This window comes from Musca autumnalis, unplaced genomic scaffold (genome assembly GCF_047663935.1).
Source record: "Musca autumnalis isolate F117 unplaced genomic scaffold, ASM4766393v1 scaffold_3, whole genome shotgun sequence".
NCBI lineage: Eukaryota > Metazoa > Arthropoda > Insecta > Diptera > Muscidae > Musca > Musca autumnalis.
This window is the reverse complement of record NW_027411866.1, coordinates 24,582,107-24,599,550: the sequence shown is the minus strand read 5'-3', so window position 1 is coordinate 24,599,550 and position 17,444 is coordinate 24,582,107. Positions and strand designations below refer to the sequence as shown.

Sequence of the window (17,444 nt, the reverse complement as noted above, 5' to 3'; positions counted from 1 at the left end):
TGTTTTAACATAAATTCTTAACAAAACACAGCCCTTATGTAGAAACAAATTATTAAAAAATTCCACATTTTGAAAAATGAATTCTTAAACCAAATTCATTAAAATAATAACTGAACAATTATTTGCTTTTAATCAATATTTAATTATTTCCTCTACCAAGCCCTCCCTCTTCTCTTGCCCCTTTCCCTTTAGAACTTTATTTAAGTCTCGAAATTAATTTAAAGCCATAAACACGTATTGAATTTGTAAAGAATACATTTAATGGAAATTATTCTTACTTTTTATTCTCAAATTGCATATTGATGTGTTGCTGTTGTTGTTGCTGTTGTTGTTCTTAGTCATGAAAGTCGAGTAGCGGCGGTTCGTGTGATATATAGGCTAGAGAACACGCTATTTATCATAGACTATTGTGGAACTGTTTTACCAAAAACAACAACAAACCTTTGCTGTGGCTTCTTTTGCAGTTTTGTTTTTTTGGGTGGTTGTTGTTGGCACGTGACATTTTGCCAGATATTTGTTTTAAGACATGACCAGATCTTACTGGTATCAATTCAATTAATAATTGCCAATTAAAAACAACAACTGGCCAATTAGGGCCACTGCAGAGGAAAAATTTTTGCACTAGATATATTTTTGGATTTCATTCAGGATTATTATGAAATACTTTTGAGATCATTAAGACGGATCATTAACATTTATGGCTTTTTAATTCGATGACATGTCTCTGTCATTGTTTGTATCCGAAAATAGCATGGAAAGTGACCCACAATATTGAAACAAAGAAGAAGAAGGAAAATATCTTGGAATATGCTAATGAGTTACATTTTTGTCTTTTGCTAAATTTATAACTTACGTAATGGAAATTTTTTCGACTTTCTTTAGGTAATATATACTTTGCTGAATATACTTATCGCATAAAAAATGACATCAGAGAGGAGTGAATACGCATCACTGAAGCATTATTTATAATGTTTAATGGTCATTAGCTCAATTCAGCTAACAAATATGTAATTCAGCTAAAATTTTTCAATACCAAATTATCAAAAAATTACTTTTAATCAATTTTGCACAAAGAAAATTGTAATTCAGCTACTTCATTTGAAATTCAGCTGAGGTTTTCTGTTACTAAAACTTCAAAAAAACGAGTTTTTATCAACTTTTTATAAAAAAATGCAATTCAGCTACTTTTTATGTAATTCAGCTAAGATTTTTCATGTTTATGTTTTCAAAAAATATTTTTTATAGATTATTTCGAGAACAAATTTGCAATTCAGCTACTTCTTATACAATTCAGCTAAGGCTTTATGTTATTAAATATTTAAATTATCTACTTTTATGAACTTTTTATAAAGAAAATTGCTATTCAGCTACGAAAAATGTAATTCAGCTAAGATTTTTAACAGCAAATTGTCAAAAAATTACTTTTAATAAATTTTTCACAAAGAAAATTGTAATTCAGCTACTTCATATGCAATTCAGCTGAATAAAAATAACTTTTAAACCACTTTTCACAACGAAAATTGTATATCCACTACTTCATATGCAATTCAGCTAAGGTTTTCCAATGCCAAATAATCAAAAAATACCTTTTAAGCCACTTTTCACAACGAAAATTGCAATTCAGCTACTTCATATGCAATTCAGCTGAGGTTTCCAATGCCAAATAGTCAAAAAATAACTTTTATGCTACTTTTCACAACGAAAATTGAAATTCCACTACTTGATGTGCAATTCAGCTAAGGTTTTTCAATGCCAAATAGTCAAAATATAACTTTTATGCTACTTTTCACAACGAAAATTGTAATTCCACTACTTCATATGCAATTCAGCTGAGGTTTCCTCATGCCAAATAGTCAAAAAATAACTTTTATGCTACTTTTCACAACGAAAATTGTAATTCCACTACTTCATATGCAATTCAGCAAAGGTTTTCCAATGCCAAATAATCAAAAAATACCTTTTAAGCCACTTTTCACAACGAAAATTGTAATTCCACTACTTCATATGCAATTCAGCTAAGGTTTTCCAATGCCAAATAATCAAAAAATAACTTTTAAGCCACTTTTCACAACGAAAATTGCAATTCAACTACTTCATATGCAATTCAGCTAAGGTTTTCCAATGCCACATAGTCAAAAAATAACTTTTATGCTACTTTTCACAACGAAAATTGTAATTCCACTACTTCATATGCAATTCAGCTGAGGTTTCCTCATGTCAAATAGTCAAAAAATAACTTTTATGCTAACTTTCACAACGAAAATTGTAATTCCACTAGTTCATATGCAATTCAGCTAAGGTTTTCCAATGCCAAATAGTCAAAAAAATAATTTTTATGCCACTTTTCACTATGAAAATTGCAATTCAGCTACTTCATATGCAATTCAGCTGAGGTTTCCTCATGCCAAATAATCAAAAAATAACTTTTATGCTACTTTTCACAACGAAAATTGTAATTCCACTACTTCATATGCAATTCAGCTAAGGTTTTCCAATGCCAAATAAACAAAAAATAACTTGTATGCTACTTTTCACAACGAAAATTGCAATTCAGCTACTTCATCTGCAATTCAGCTGAGGTTTTCTGTTACTAAATCTTCACAAAACTAGTTTTTATAAACTTTTTATAAAGAAAATTGCTATTCAGATACGAAAAATTTAATTCAGCTAGGATTTTCCAATGTCAAATCTTCAAACAAATAATTTTAATCATCTTTTCACAAAGAAAAGTGCAATTCAGCTACTATTTATGCAATTCAGCTAAGGGGTTTTTATACAAAACTCAACTTAACCACCATTTATGAAATTTTCCCAAAGAAAATTGTAATTCAGCTGCGAAAATTTTAATTCAGCTAAGGTTTTTCAATATCAAATCTTTAAAAAATTAATTTTAATCAACTTTTCTCCAAGAAAATCGCAATTCAGCTACTAAGTATGTAATTCAGCTACTAAATAACTAATTCAGCAAAGCTATTGTACTACAAAATCCTCAAAATAGTGGGCCATACCTTCCAGGAACTACTCATTATCAATTCTTCTCAAAGAAAATCGCAATTCAGCTACAAAGCATCTAATTCAGCTACAGGTTTCTACTACCAAATCTTCAAAAAATAACTTTTTATTAACATTTTATCAAATAAAATGTCATTCAGCTACTAAATAACTAATTCAGCTAAGAGTTTTCAATGCTGAATCCTCACAAAAATACTTTTTATTAATTTTTCACTCAAAAAATCGCAATTCAGCTATGAAAAATGTTATTCAGCTGAGCATTTCTTAATGAAAATTCCAAATAAATCCTATTTTTGGTAGATTTTAATAAAAAGTTGGGAATTCAGCTACAAAATCTTAAGTCAGCTAAAGGTTTTTAGTAGCAAATTACTAAAAATCACTTTTTTTACATTTAATTAAGGAAAAATGCCATTCAGCAACTGAAAATCAAATTCAGCAAAGAAAGATTTCTTCATTTTATAAGTCTAAGACGGTAAATAAAAATTCAGCTAAGGGTTTTTAGAAGTAAATCATTAAAAATCACTTAATTTGTATATTCTATTGAGGAAAAATGCAATTCAGCAACTGAAAATCTAATTCAGCAAAGGAAGATTTCTTCGTTTTGTAAGTCTAAGACGATAAATAAAAATGTCCCTTAATATTTTACATATTCAGCTGTGAAAAATTGGGAAGTTTTGCTTTTAATGGTAAATCTTGAGTTTTTGTTGGAAATATTGTAAAATTTTGCCTACAAATGCAATTCAGCTAAGAAAAAAAGTTTAGAAAAGATGCCTTGTATTGCCGAGTATCCATTCCGCATGCGTTTTTTGCAATTCAGCTAAGTTAAATGGTATTCAGCAAGGTAAATGTTACTTCAAATTCATTGGTAAAGACACAAACGTAACTGAAAGCTTGCCTTGTTAAAGTTTTATACCCTTTTGCCTTGTTTTATTATGAGATCAGTCAAGTTCACTTAACAATTTATTACCCACAGCAGCCAGTTTTTAAATCTGTCTGGATTTTCATAATTCACCAGACTAGAGAATCATCAATACAGCCAGCCACCCTGGACGAATGCAAAAGAAAACTTTATTGTTTGAGTTTGACAAATTTATTGCGTATTCTAATTGTGTCAACATTCAGTTTGAATGAAACGTCATTTGTTGTTGCGATTGTTGTTGTAACAAACAGATATAGCAAATTTTTTTTGGTGTAAATTGTTTGCTGTTCGTTTTGTGTGGAGAGTGAAGGTAAACAGGAACTGATTATGCACCCCAGCACCGAGAGATTTATTTGTTTGACACTTTTTTTGTTTGTAAAATTTCGATACGAATAGAAGTTGAGTCAAATCAAACTGTCTGCCGGACAGGGGTTGCATTGAGTTTGAGTGTTGGAAGAATTATTGTTTTGGCGCTTAGATCGTTCACCACACAAACACACACACAAGTAAAAGTAAACAAAAGATTTTTTTATTAATTAAAAAACAATTTCAATAAATTTTTAAATCTTTCTAAATAAATTATTTATGCACATATATTTGATGTTTATTAACTGTACACGTTGTAAATCTCATATTGCGATTCCAAACATGGTTGTTAGTCATCAAAAACAACAACTACGCATAAAGAGTAAGGATCATAAAACAATTTTTTATAACCCAAACAAGGCTTTTTATGGTTTTAAATCAAATTTTGGATGGATTTACATTTGTTTTCAAAAAAAAAATCTTTTGCTGAATTACATTTCCAATGGCTGAATTGGAAAATTTCATGCAAAACTTAAAAGAAGCGTTTAAAGCATTAAAAATGCAAAAAAAAAATATTTATTTTGGAAAAAAATTTTGCTGAATAAGATTTTTCATAGCTGAATAGCATTTCAACACATCAAAATTGATCTAAAGATGGCTAATAAAACCTTTCGAACCCTTAATTTTAGAAAAATTTAAATTTTTGGACAAAAAATTTTGCTGAATAGCATTTGTCATAGTTGAATTGGAACTTTTCATAAAGATTTCAACTTCTGTATACTCTATGAAGCCGGTAAATCGTTTAAAAATCTAAAAATAAAACTTTTGGAAAAAACAAAATTTGCTGAATAAAATTTTTCATAGCTGAATAGCATTTTAACACATCAAAATTGATCTAAAGATGGTTCAGGAAACCTTCCGAACCCTTAATTTTAGAAAAAATTAAATTTTTGGACAAACAATTTTGCTGAATAGCATTTTTCATAGTTGAATTGGAGCTTTTTATAAAGATTTCAACTTCTGTATACTCTAGGAAGCCGGTAAATCGTTTAAAAATCAAAAAAGTTAAAATTTTTGGAAAAACAATTTGGCTGAATAACAGTTTTCATAGCTGAAAAACATTTTTCATAGCTGAATAGCATTATTCATAGCTGAATAGCGTTTCTGCACAACAAAGTAGATAGAATAACAGTTAGGGAAGCCTTCTGAACCCTTAAATTTTGAAAAATAAAATTTTTGGAAAAAAATAATTAGCTGAAAAACATTTTTCGTAGCTGAATAACTTTTTTCCATAGTTGAATAGCTTTTTAACACAACATAGAAGATGAAAAGAGTGCTTAGGAAGCCTAAAGGTTCCTTAAAATTCGAAAAAAAATCAAATTTTGTCTAAAAAAATTTTGCTGAATAACATTTTTCGTAGCTCAATAGTAAATATTTATAAAAATTTTATCTTCTGTATACAATAGGAAGCCAGTAAATCACTTTAATTTCAAAAAAACGTCAACATTTGTGAAAACAAATTTTGCTGAATAACAGTTTTCATAGCTGTATAGCATTTTAACATAACAAAGAAGATTAAATAAGGACTTAGGAAAATATCAACGCACTTTAAATTCGAAAAATCACTAAAGAGCTATATATTTTTCTAAAAATACTTTGCTGAATAACAGTTTTCATAGCTGAATAGCAGTTTAACATAACAAAGAAGATTAAATAAGGACTTAGGAAACTATCAAAGGCCTTTAAATGCGAAAAAATCACTATAGAGCTATATTTTTTATTTTTTTCTGAAAAATACTTTGCTGAATAACATATTTCTTAGCTGAATAAGTCAAAATGATCTTGGGCTGTATTAATTAGATGTTATTTATTAAATAGTAAAAAAATTTCTTTGCTGAATTATATTTTGGGTTAAATGTACTTTGCTGAATAGCCTATTTTGTAGCTGAATATGTAAAAATGTAGATGAATAGATAATATTGAATAGAGTTGTACAATCTAGTTCATTTGAAAGATCTAGTTCAATAGCTCAGCTCTTTAAACTGAACTAGGTCAGTAATCTAGTTCATAGTTCACTGTCCAGTTCAATCATTCGGATAAAAATCATTCACCACCGGCTCTAAATCGGTCGTTTGATGAAAACGCATACATACGCCAAATACAAACAAACAAAAGGCTAATATAATTTAACTACTCCATAACAAAAATAATACATTTACATAGTTTTATTGCATTCTTTAAGAAAGATTAATTAATTTTAGAAAAAACATCCTTCATTTAGGTGACTGGCAAAAAATCTTATGTTGTGCGTGTGTGTGTGTAGAAATTGTCATTGCGTAGAAGCTTTGTGCGTGTGTGTTTCTTTTTATGTTTTCCCTTTTTTTCTATCTAAAAAGGCAGATTCATTAGGTAATCGATTCGACATATTGTAATATGTTATGTCTCTGTTTTTGTAGAAATCTTCATTTTCGGACAGCTATTCCATGTACCTTGATTCAAAACATAAACAAACTGATCACATTACGAAGGCATCCCTTAAGATAGACGACGTCGTCACTTTATGTATTTGTGAACGACATGTTGAACTAGATTGTGAATCGTTCTACGGTCACCGACTGATTATAGTTCAGTGAACTATTGAACTATAATGAACTATATCCACTGATCTAGTTCATACTCTCTTTTCAATGAATCGTTCAATTGAACTAGTTCGTTCATGAACTATACAACTCTAATATTGAACTTAGATTGTATAAATAAGATATTATTTGTTAAAATAGAAACATTTTTTTCTTGCTGAATTAGATTTTTGGTGAAAAATACTTTGCTGAATAGCCTATTTTGTAGTTAAATAGGTAAAATTGATCTTAGATTGTATTAATTGGATGCCGTTTTTTTAAAAAAATAAAAGTTCTTCTTTGCTGAATTAGATTTTGGGTCAAAAATACTTTGCTGAATAGCCTATTTTGTAGCTGAATAGGTAAAATTGACCCTAGATTGTATTAATTAGAAATATCTAGTTAAAATAGACACATTTTTTCTTTACTGAATTAGATTTTAGTTTAAAAATACTTGCTGAATAGCCTATTTTGTAGCTGAATACGTCAAAATGACTTTGGATTGTATTAATTAGATGTTATTTGTTAAAATAGTAAAATTTCTTCTTTGCTGAATTAGATTTTTGATGAAAAATACTTTGCTGAATAGCCTATTTTGTAGCTAAATAGCTCAAAATGACTTTGGATTGTATTAATTAGATGTTATTTGTTAAAATAGTAAAATTTTTTCTTTGCTGGATTAGAGTTTGGGTTAAAAATATTTTGTTGAATAACCAATTTTATTTTTTATTTACCAAATTTTATAGCTGAATAGGTCAAAATCTAGCTGGATATGTAAAATTGACATTAGATCGTATTAATTGAATGTTAGTTGGTAAAACATACAATTTGTTTCTTTGCTGAATTAGATTTTAGTTGAAAAATACTTTGCTGAATAGCCTATTTTGTAGCTGAATAGGTCAAAATGCTTTGGATTGTATTAATTAGATGTTAATAGTAACATTTTTTCTTTGCTGAATTAGAGTTTTGGTTTAAAATATTTTGCTGAATAACCTATTTTATAGCTGAATAGGTCAAAATGTAGCTGAATATGTAAAATTGACATTAGATAGTATTAATTGGATGTTAGTTGGTAAAATAGAAACATTTTTTCTTTGCTGAATTAGATTTTAATTGAAAAATGCTTTGCTGAATAGCCTATTTTGTAGCTGAATAGGTAAAAACGATATTAAGTTGTATTAATTAGATGTTATTTGTTTATATAGAAACATTTTTTCTTTGCTGAATTAGATTTTGCATTAAAAATGCTTTGCTGAATAGGTAAAATTGACCCTAGATTGTATTAATTAGATGTTACTTGTTAAAACAAACACTTTTTTCTTTGCTGAATTAGATTTTAGTTTAAACATATTCTGCTGAATAACATATTTCGTAGCTAAATAAGTCATATTGACCTTAGATTGCATTATATAGATGTTGTTTGTTGAAATAGAAACATTTTTTCTTTGCTGAATTAGAATTTAGTTTAAAAAAACTTTGCTGAATAAACTATATTTTAGCTGAATAGCTAAAATTGACCTTGCACTATATTAACTAGATGCTATTTGTCAAATTGGAAACATTTTTCTTTGCTGAATTAGATTTTTGTTTAAAAATACCATGCATTAAGAATTTCACATAAAAAGCCTTGCTGAATTACATTTCTCATAGCTGAATAAACGAATTTGTTGTTGCTGTGTGTAGACAATTAGGTTATATCAATATTCAAATTGTTAAATTTTAATTTGCAAACAAATCAATTTGTTAATTATTGGAAGTTCAACGGGCCCATTAATTGGCAAAATAACGCGTGCATGAAATCAATAATTGCAGGCATTTTTTTTTGTTGAATTTTACATCACATTAAAAATGTGTGTTAAACATATTCGTTTCATAAGAAAAAATGTTTATTTAAAAATATCCGCAACAGTTATTTGTATATCTCAAAAACCCAATGACTGATATTTTTTGTCACAATAACCCCTTCCTCCTTTTTTCAATGTACAACTGACAATTAATAAATTATGGCATATTATTAACAGCAACAAAACTTGCAATATTAAATCTGAATTGTTAAATTGTTGTTTTTGTTGTTGTTGTAACTGAAAATTACATAATTAGGCCAAAAACAATTTCAACATACGACAGCTGTCAGTGCAATATTTTGTTTTTAATAAATTAAAATTTTATTAATAAATACACGTGTTGCAATTTTCTGTTTACACTTTACACAATTATCAATACAAAAAACATGTGTTTTGTTAAATTCACCATTAAAAACATTTAGCTGAATTCATACTTTTATAGCTGAACTGTAAAGATTCATTAAGGAATAATAACAAAAAGTGTTGATTGGCAATGTTTTTCATGAATAATCCTTTGCTGAATTACATATAGTGTAGCCGAATTGCAATTTTCTTCACGAAATGTTGTTTACTGGTGGATTTCTGATGATTTGATATTAAGAAACCTTAGCTGAATTGGTTATTTTGTAGCTGAATAGCATAAACTTTACTTCAGACATAATTCTAACATAAATAGCAACATTTTCCACACATTTTTTGCCTTGCTGAATTCACTTAAACTTAGCTGAATATAGATTATTTTTGGAAAAAGAGATTTTTCTATGGATTTTCTGTAAATGTAAATAAATTTCTCAGCTGAATAGCTGAAATATGGCTCAAATGTGTCTCAAAATTATCCCACAATTTTGTAGAAACGATAAATACCCAATTTCCACAAGTTTTTCTTTGCTGAATTACATTTGCTTTAGCTGAATAGCACTAAAGTTGCACAAAATGTAATCCTAACCGCCGGAGCAAAATTTTCCCTTCATTCTTTCTTTGCTGAATTCCAGTTAACCCAGCTGAATAAAAGAAAATAGTACCAAAATCGGCCTTTTTGGAATTGTCATAAGTCTCCTCAGATGAATAGTTGAAATAAGTTCAAAATATGTCTCAAAATTATCTCACAATGTCCAAGAGACCATATATGTTCAATTTTTTACAACTTTTCCTTTGCTGAATAACATTTCCCTCAGCTGAATAGCACACAAGTCACTGAAAATGTAATCCCAACTACTAGAGCAACATTTTCCATATCTTTTTTCGTAGCTGAATTCATTTTAAGTCAGCTGAATAACTCAAAATTTACCAAAATCTAGCTTTTTTGGGTTATCAAAAAATTTCTTCAGCTGAATAGCTGACATTAGTTCAAAATAAGTCTCAAAAGTATTGCACAGTATTGTAAAGACAATAAAAAATCGACTTTGCACAAGTTTTCCTTTGCTGTTTTCCGTTAGCTGAATAGCACAAAAGTTGCACAAAATGTAATCCCAACTTGCAGAGGAACATTTTCCATGGCTTTTTTCTTAGCTGAATTCATTTTAACTCTGCTGAATATAAGAAAAAAAATTCAAAAATCTGTCTTTTTGGAATCACTATAAAATTCCTTAGCTGAATAGCTGAAATAAGCCTCAAATGTATTTCAAAATTATTTCACAATGTTGTGTAGACCATAAAATATCAATTTTGTATAAGTTTTCCTTTGCTGAATAACATTTCCGTTAGCTGAATAGCACAAACGTTACCTAAAATGTTATCTCACCCAGTAGAGCTATCTTTTTCATTAATTTTTTCTTAGCTGAATGCATTTTAAACCAGCTGAATATAAGAAAAATTAATAAAATTTGTTAGATTTTGATTACCCTAAAATTTACTCAGGTGTATGACTAAAATAAGTTCAAAAAAGGTCACAAAATTATCCCACAATATTGTGGAGACTTTAAAATTTAAATTTTTCTCAAGTTTTCCTTAGCTGAATAACATTTCCCTTAGCTGAATAGCACAAAAGTGACCGAAAATGTAATTCCAACTCATAGAACTACATTTCCAGTTCATTTTTTCTTTGCTGAATTCATTTTCACCCAGCTGAATATAAGAAAAAATTTCAAAAATGTATCTTTTCTGAATGTTGTTTAAATTTCTTTAGCTGAATAGCTGAAATAAGTTCAAAATATATCACAAAATTATCCCACAATATTGTGGAGACTTTAAAATTTCAATTTTTCACAAGTTTTTCTTAGCTGAATAACATTTTCCTTAGCTGAATAGCTCAACAATTACAAAAAATTTAATTCCAACTCGTAGAACTACATTTGTAGTTCATTTTTTCTTTGCTGAATTCATTTTCATCCAGCTGAATATAAGAAAAAATTGCAAAAATGTGTCTTTTCTGAATGTTGTTTAAATTTCTTTAGCTGAATAGCTGAAATAAGTTCAAAATATGTCACAAAATTATTCCACAATGTTGTATGGACCTTAAAATTTCAATATTTCACAAGCATTCCTTTGCTGAATAACATTTTCCTTAGATGAATAGCACAAAATTTACTCGGAATGTAATTCCAACTCGTAGAGCAACATTTTCCATTCCTTTTTTCTTAGCTGAATTCATGTTAACCCCGCTGAATATAAGAAATATTTACAAAAATGTATTTTTTGAAAGTTTTTTTTTTAAATTCTTTAGCTGAATAGCTAAAATAAGTTGAAATTAGGTCTCAAAATTATCCCAAAATATTGTAGAGACCATAAAGTTTCCAATTTTCACAAATTCTCCCTTGCTGAATACACTTTTAGTTAGCTGAATTCGTTAAATTTATGAAAATAATTTATTTTTTTTTTTTATATTTCCACAGCATTGCCAAGCAAGTTTAATGAAAACGATGCTTGACTTTGATTAGACTTAATTTACCTTTTCAATTTATTTAAACTTTATAATAATGTCGTTATGTTTTTCTTCTTCTTCATTTCATTGCAGAACTTAAAGACCTCTTGTGAGAACTAGTCAACTATTTTATTTGTTAAAAGAAAATAGTTGTAAATCTATATTTGTGGTTGTAATCCATAGCCTGTTTTCCCTCTTCTTCTTGCTGATTTTATTTTGATTTTTGTGCGGAAACCGCCAAAGGAAAAGCTAAAACAAATCGAACTCATAGAATGGTAGAAGGTGACTCTAATAAAAACTCCAGTAACTGTAAGTATTAAAGACGTTTCTCTCTCTCTCTTACTCTTTGGAATCATTGTTTTATTTTCTTTTTTTCCAGCCTATAATGTAGAAAGTGGCCAACAACCAAACTACAATACAAACACCGTCGATAATCGCTCGATAATTCAACCCTACGGCTTGGGTTCGGACTCTAAGGACTTGGGCTATCACATCAATGACGCCTATGAAGTAGACAAAAATGATTTAGAGAAAAACGGTGGCCGTTCGGGGGCCGGCGGCTTGAAAGCCGGCTTCGAACAGGCCATTGAAATGTGCGGCTATGGCAAATTCCATTACATTCTGCTGGCCATTTGTGGTCTGGTCAGTACCTCAGAAGAAATGGACGTTATCAGTATGTCTTTCATCCTGCCATCAGCTCAATGCGATTTGAACTTAAATACCGAGACCAAAGGCTGGCTGAATTCGATCATTTTCATTGGTATGATGGTCGGAGCCTATTTTTGGGGTAGCATTGCTGATTCGATGGGCCGTAAGAAAGTACTGATCGTCATCTCTTTCATGAATGGTTTTTGCATTGTCGCATCGTCATTTTCGCAAACTTACGAATGGTTTATGCTGTTTCGATTCCTGAACGGTGCTGCGTAAGTATAACACACTCCCTTTTCTCTCCTGTCTCCCACAGCTCTTTCTCCTGTCATTCGTTCCCCCATGATTCATCCAAAAATATTGAATGTGATAATTTGATTAGCATGTGCCTGAAATGAGTTTCAGAATTTATCACGATTTGTTGTTGTTGTATGTTTTTGTTATTATGTTTGTTGTCTTAATGCAGACCAAACGGCTTCCCCTTAACATGCTCATCAAGTCGAGCTTGACTTTTTTGTTTTTGCCTAAAAATACCCAACTATGAGGAGGGCACAAATTGATCGCAAAATAGCATGACTTTGCCTTGTTTACGACTAATGAACTGCAAAGGCTGAATGAGTGACTTGGCTGGACCTGGCATTTAGCGGTAGTTGATAATTAATTTGTTAAATTTGGCAAAGTGTGCCGGCCGGACGAATTCATTTCAAAAGTAGCATGTAACCACTTAAAAAACCCCCCAAACAAATATTGTTCAATTTTTTTAATAACTTTGATCCTTTGTTTGCATGTTGAAAGCTGATATGTCAGCTGAATTACTAGATTTCTGTGGGATTTATTAAATAATTGATAGTTGAATTGCTCAAATTACACCTCTTGAATCATGTAAAGCCATTAAGAATAGATTTACAAAAATTTTTAAGCAATTCAGCTACAAAAAAACTTTGCTGAATACAATAAATAGTAACAATTTTGAATAAAACGAAGCAGAAATGGAGTTCTAAGCAACTGATGTATAGCATATCTCCAAAAATTTCCTCAAAATTAAATATTCATGCAATTCAGCAAACTTGTTCTTTGCTGAATATGCATTTTTGGAAATAATTTCCCCTAAAAATATCAGAATCCCACTTAAGACTAATAAAAACTCATTAGCAAACGTTTTCCAGTAGCTTTTTAGCAATTCAGCTACAGAAAAAAGACTTTTTTTCAATTCAGCTAAGGAAAACGTTTACTGAATAAGATAAAGAGTAAAAATTTCGTATGATAATAGTCAGAAATGAATTTCTAAGCAAATCCGGAATCGTATAACTCCGAAAAATTTCTACTAAAGTCAATATTTATGCAATTCAGCAAAGTTTTTCTTTGCTGAAAGTGAATTTTCGGAAATAATTTCCCCTAAAAATAACAGAATCACACTAAAGAATAATGAAAACTCATTAAGAAATGTTTTCCAGAGACTTTTTAGCAATTCAGCTACAGAAAAAACACTTTTTTGGAATTCAGCTAAGGAAACCCACTGCTGAATAAGATAAAGAGTAAAAATTTCGTATCATAATAGTCAGAAATGAATTTCTAAGCAAATCCGGAATAGTATAACTCCGAAAAATTTCTACAAAAGTCAATATTTATGCAATTCAGCAAAGTTTTTCTTTGCTGAATGTGAATTTGCGGAAATAATTTCCATTGAAAATGCCAGAATCTCACTAAAGATTATTAAAAACTCATTATCCAGCGACTTTTTAGCAATTCAGCAACAAAAAATCTTTGCTGAATACAATAAATAGTAACAATTTTGAATAAAACGAAGCAGAAATAGAGTTCTAAGCAAATGCTGAATAGTATATTTTCAAAAAATTTCCTCAAAATTTAATTTTCTATGCAATTCAGCAAACTTTTTTTTTGCTGAATATGCATTTTTGAAATAACTTCTCCAAAAATATCAGAATCTCACTAATAAAAACTTATTAACAAACGTTTTCCAGCAGCTTTTTTAGCAATTCAGCTACAGAAAAAAACTTTTTTGCAATTCAGCTAAGGAAAACTCTTTGCTGAATACAATAAAGACTAAAAATTTTGGATAAAAATAGGCAGAAATGTATTTCTAAGTAAATGCTGAATAGTATATCTCCAAAAATGTCCTCAAAATTCAATTTTTATGCAATTCAGCAAAGTTTTTCATTGCTGAGTGCAATTTTTCGGAAATAATTTCCCCTAAAAATAACAGAATCACACTAAAGAATAATGGAAACTCATTAAGAAACGTTTTCCAGTAGCTTTTTAGCAATTCAGCTACAGAAAAAAGACTTTTTGCAATTCAGCTATAAAAAAGCTTTGCTGAATACAATAAAGAGTAACAATTTTGGATAAAAATAGGCCGACATGAATTTCTAAGCAAATGCTGAATAGTATAACTCCAAAAAAATTCTTCAAAAGTCAACATTTATGCAATTCAGCAAATATTTTCTTTGCTGAATATGAATTTTCGGAAACAATATACCGTACAAAAATCGGTAACGCACTAAAGAATAATAAAAACTCATTAACAAACGTTTTCCAACTACTTTTTAGAAATTCAGCTACACAAAAACATCGCTGAATACGATAAAGAGTAACAATTTTGAATAAAAGGAAGCAGAAATAGAGTACGAAGCAAATGCTGAATACTATATCTTCAAAAAATTTCCTTTAAATTCAATTTTTTTGCAATTCAGCAAACTTTTTCTTTGCTGAATACAAATTTTCGTAAATAATTTCACCTAAAAATATCAGAATCTCACTAAAGACTATTAAAAACTCATTAACAAATGTTTCCTAGCAGTTATTTAGCAATTTAGTAACAGAAAATTTTTGCTGAATATAATAACGAGTAACAATTTCGAGCAGAAATAAACAGAAATAAATTTCTAAGCAAATTCCAAAAAATTCCCTCATAGTCAACATTTATGCAATTCAGCAAACATTTTCTTTGTTGAATACAGAATTTTTTATTAAATTTGCAATTTTTCACATATTTTCCATTGCTGAATAGTATTTTCGTTAGCTGAATAGCGCAAAAGTTGCACAACATGTAATCCCAAATCGTAGATCAAAATTTTTCTTTCATTTTTTCATAGCTGAATTCATGTTAACTCACCTGAATATAAGAAATTTTTGCAAAAATTCATATTCTCTCAGCTGAATAGCTGAAATAAGTTCAAAATAGGTTTCAAAATTATCCCGCAATGTTGTGGAGACCATAAAATGTCATTTTTTCACAACTTTTCCTTTGCTGAATAGCATTTTAATTAGCTGAATAGCACAAAATGTAATCCCCAATCGAATAGCAACATTTTGCGTTCATTTTTTGTCTGCTGAATTCGAATTAAACCCAGCTGAAATACATATTTTTCAGTTTTTTTGAACTATTCCTTTGCTGAATAGCATTTTCATTAGCTGAATAGCACACAAATTGCACAAAATGTTATCCCAAATCGAAGAGCAACATTTTCCGTTAATTTTTTCTTTGCTGAATTCATTTTGAAGCAGCTGAATATAAGACAAAATGGGTAAAATATTTATTTTTTTGCAATGATTATAAATTTCATCAGCTGCATAGCTGAAATAATCCTCAAAACTGTCTCAAAACTATACCACAATGTTGTGGAGACCAGAAATTTGCAAATGTTCACTAGTTTTTCTTGGCTGAATAGCATTTTCATTAGCTGAAAAGCACAAAAATTGCACAAAATGTTATCCCAAATCGAAGAGCAACATTTTCCGTTAATTTTTTCTTTGCTGAATTCATTTTGAACCAGCTAAATATAAGAAAAAATTACCAAAATCTGTCTTATTTGGAATGACTATAAATTTCTTCAGCTGAATAGCTAAAAAAATCCTCAAACGTGTCTGAAAATTATCCCACAATAGAGAGAGACCATAAATTTGCAAATTTTCACTAGTTTTTCTACGCTGAATAGCATTTTCATTAGCTGAATAGCACAAAAATTGCACAATATGTTATCCCAAATCGAAAAGCAACATTTTCCGTTCATTTTTTCTTTGCTGAATTAATTTTAACCCAGCTGAATATAAGACAAAATGGGTAAAATATTTATTTTTTGCAATGATTATAAATTTCTTCAGCTGAATAGCTGAAATAACCCTCAAATGTGTCTCAACATTATCCGAAATTGTTGTACAGAGGATAAAATTTCAATTTTTCACAAGTTTTCCTTTGCTGAATAGAATTTTCATTAGCTGAATAGCACAAAAGTTACGCAAAATGTAATTCCCAATCGAAGAGCAACATTTTCCGTTCATTTTTTCTTTGCTGAATTCATTTTGAACCAGCTGAATATAAGAAAAAATTACCAAAATCTGTCTTATTTGGAATGACTAAAAATTTCTTCAGCTGAATAGCTAAAATAATTCTCAAACGTGACTGAATATTATCCCACAATAGAGAGACCATAAATTTGCAAATTTTCGCTAGTTTTTCTTCGCTGAATATCATTTTCATTAGCTGAATTGCACAAAAATTGCACAAAATGTTATCCCCAATCGAAGAACAACATTTTTCGTTCATTTTTTCTTTGCTGAATTCATGTTGACCCACCTGAATATAAGACAAAATGGGTAAAATATTTATTTTTGCAATGACTATAAATTTCTTCAGCTGAATAGCTGAAATATCCCTCAAATGCGTCTCAAAATTATCCGAAAATGTTGTACTGAGGATAAAATTTCAATTTTTCACAAGTTTTCCTTTGCTGAATAGCATTTTCATTAGCTGAATAGCACAAATGTTACGCAAAATGTAATTCCCAATCGAAGAGCAATATTTTCAATTAATTTTTCTTAGCCGAATTCATTTGCAATCAGCTAAATATAAAAAATAATTAAAATATTGCCAAAATATTTCCTCAAAATTCACTGTTTTTGCAATTCAGCAACCTTTTTCTTTGCTGAATACAAAATTTTGAATAACTTTTCGTATGAAATCATCATCAGACCTCAATTAGAGGGCAAATCAAGCATTTGAGAGCAATTCAGCTACACAAAAGCTTTGCTGAATATGATCAAAATAATCAACTTTGTAGGAAATTCGCCCAAAATCGTTTCCTTCATCACTTCTAAGGAATTTTAGTGTCAAAACTCTTTGCTCAAATTAGTTTACCGGCAATTCAGCTAACGAAATACCTTGTTATTAAGCAAATTGTTTGAGAAAAAATAATCACAATTAATTTTCTAGAGGATTT

The 17,444-nt window shown here is 29.3% G+C and overlaps 1 protein-coding gene across 3 annotated transcripts in view; it reads left to right on the top strand.

The window, feature by feature from the left end:
* The window catches only part of LOC141398844 (synaptic vesicle glycoprotein 2B), a 106,306-nt gene that overhangs the window by 86,712 nt on the left and 2,150 nt on the right, over positions 1-17,444 (top strand). For all 3 annotated transcript variants that reach the window (XM_073976551.1, XM_073976548.1, XM_073976550.1), the window contains 2 exons: positions 11,653-11,868; positions 11,939-12,482. In XM_073976551.1, the coding sequence (XP_073832652.1) occupies positions 11,832-11,868; positions 11,939-12,482 (581 nt within the window). In that variant the 5' untranslated portion in view covers positions 11,653-11,831. The remainder of the gene's footprint in view (positions 1-11,652; positions 11,869-11,938; positions 12,483-17,444) is intronic.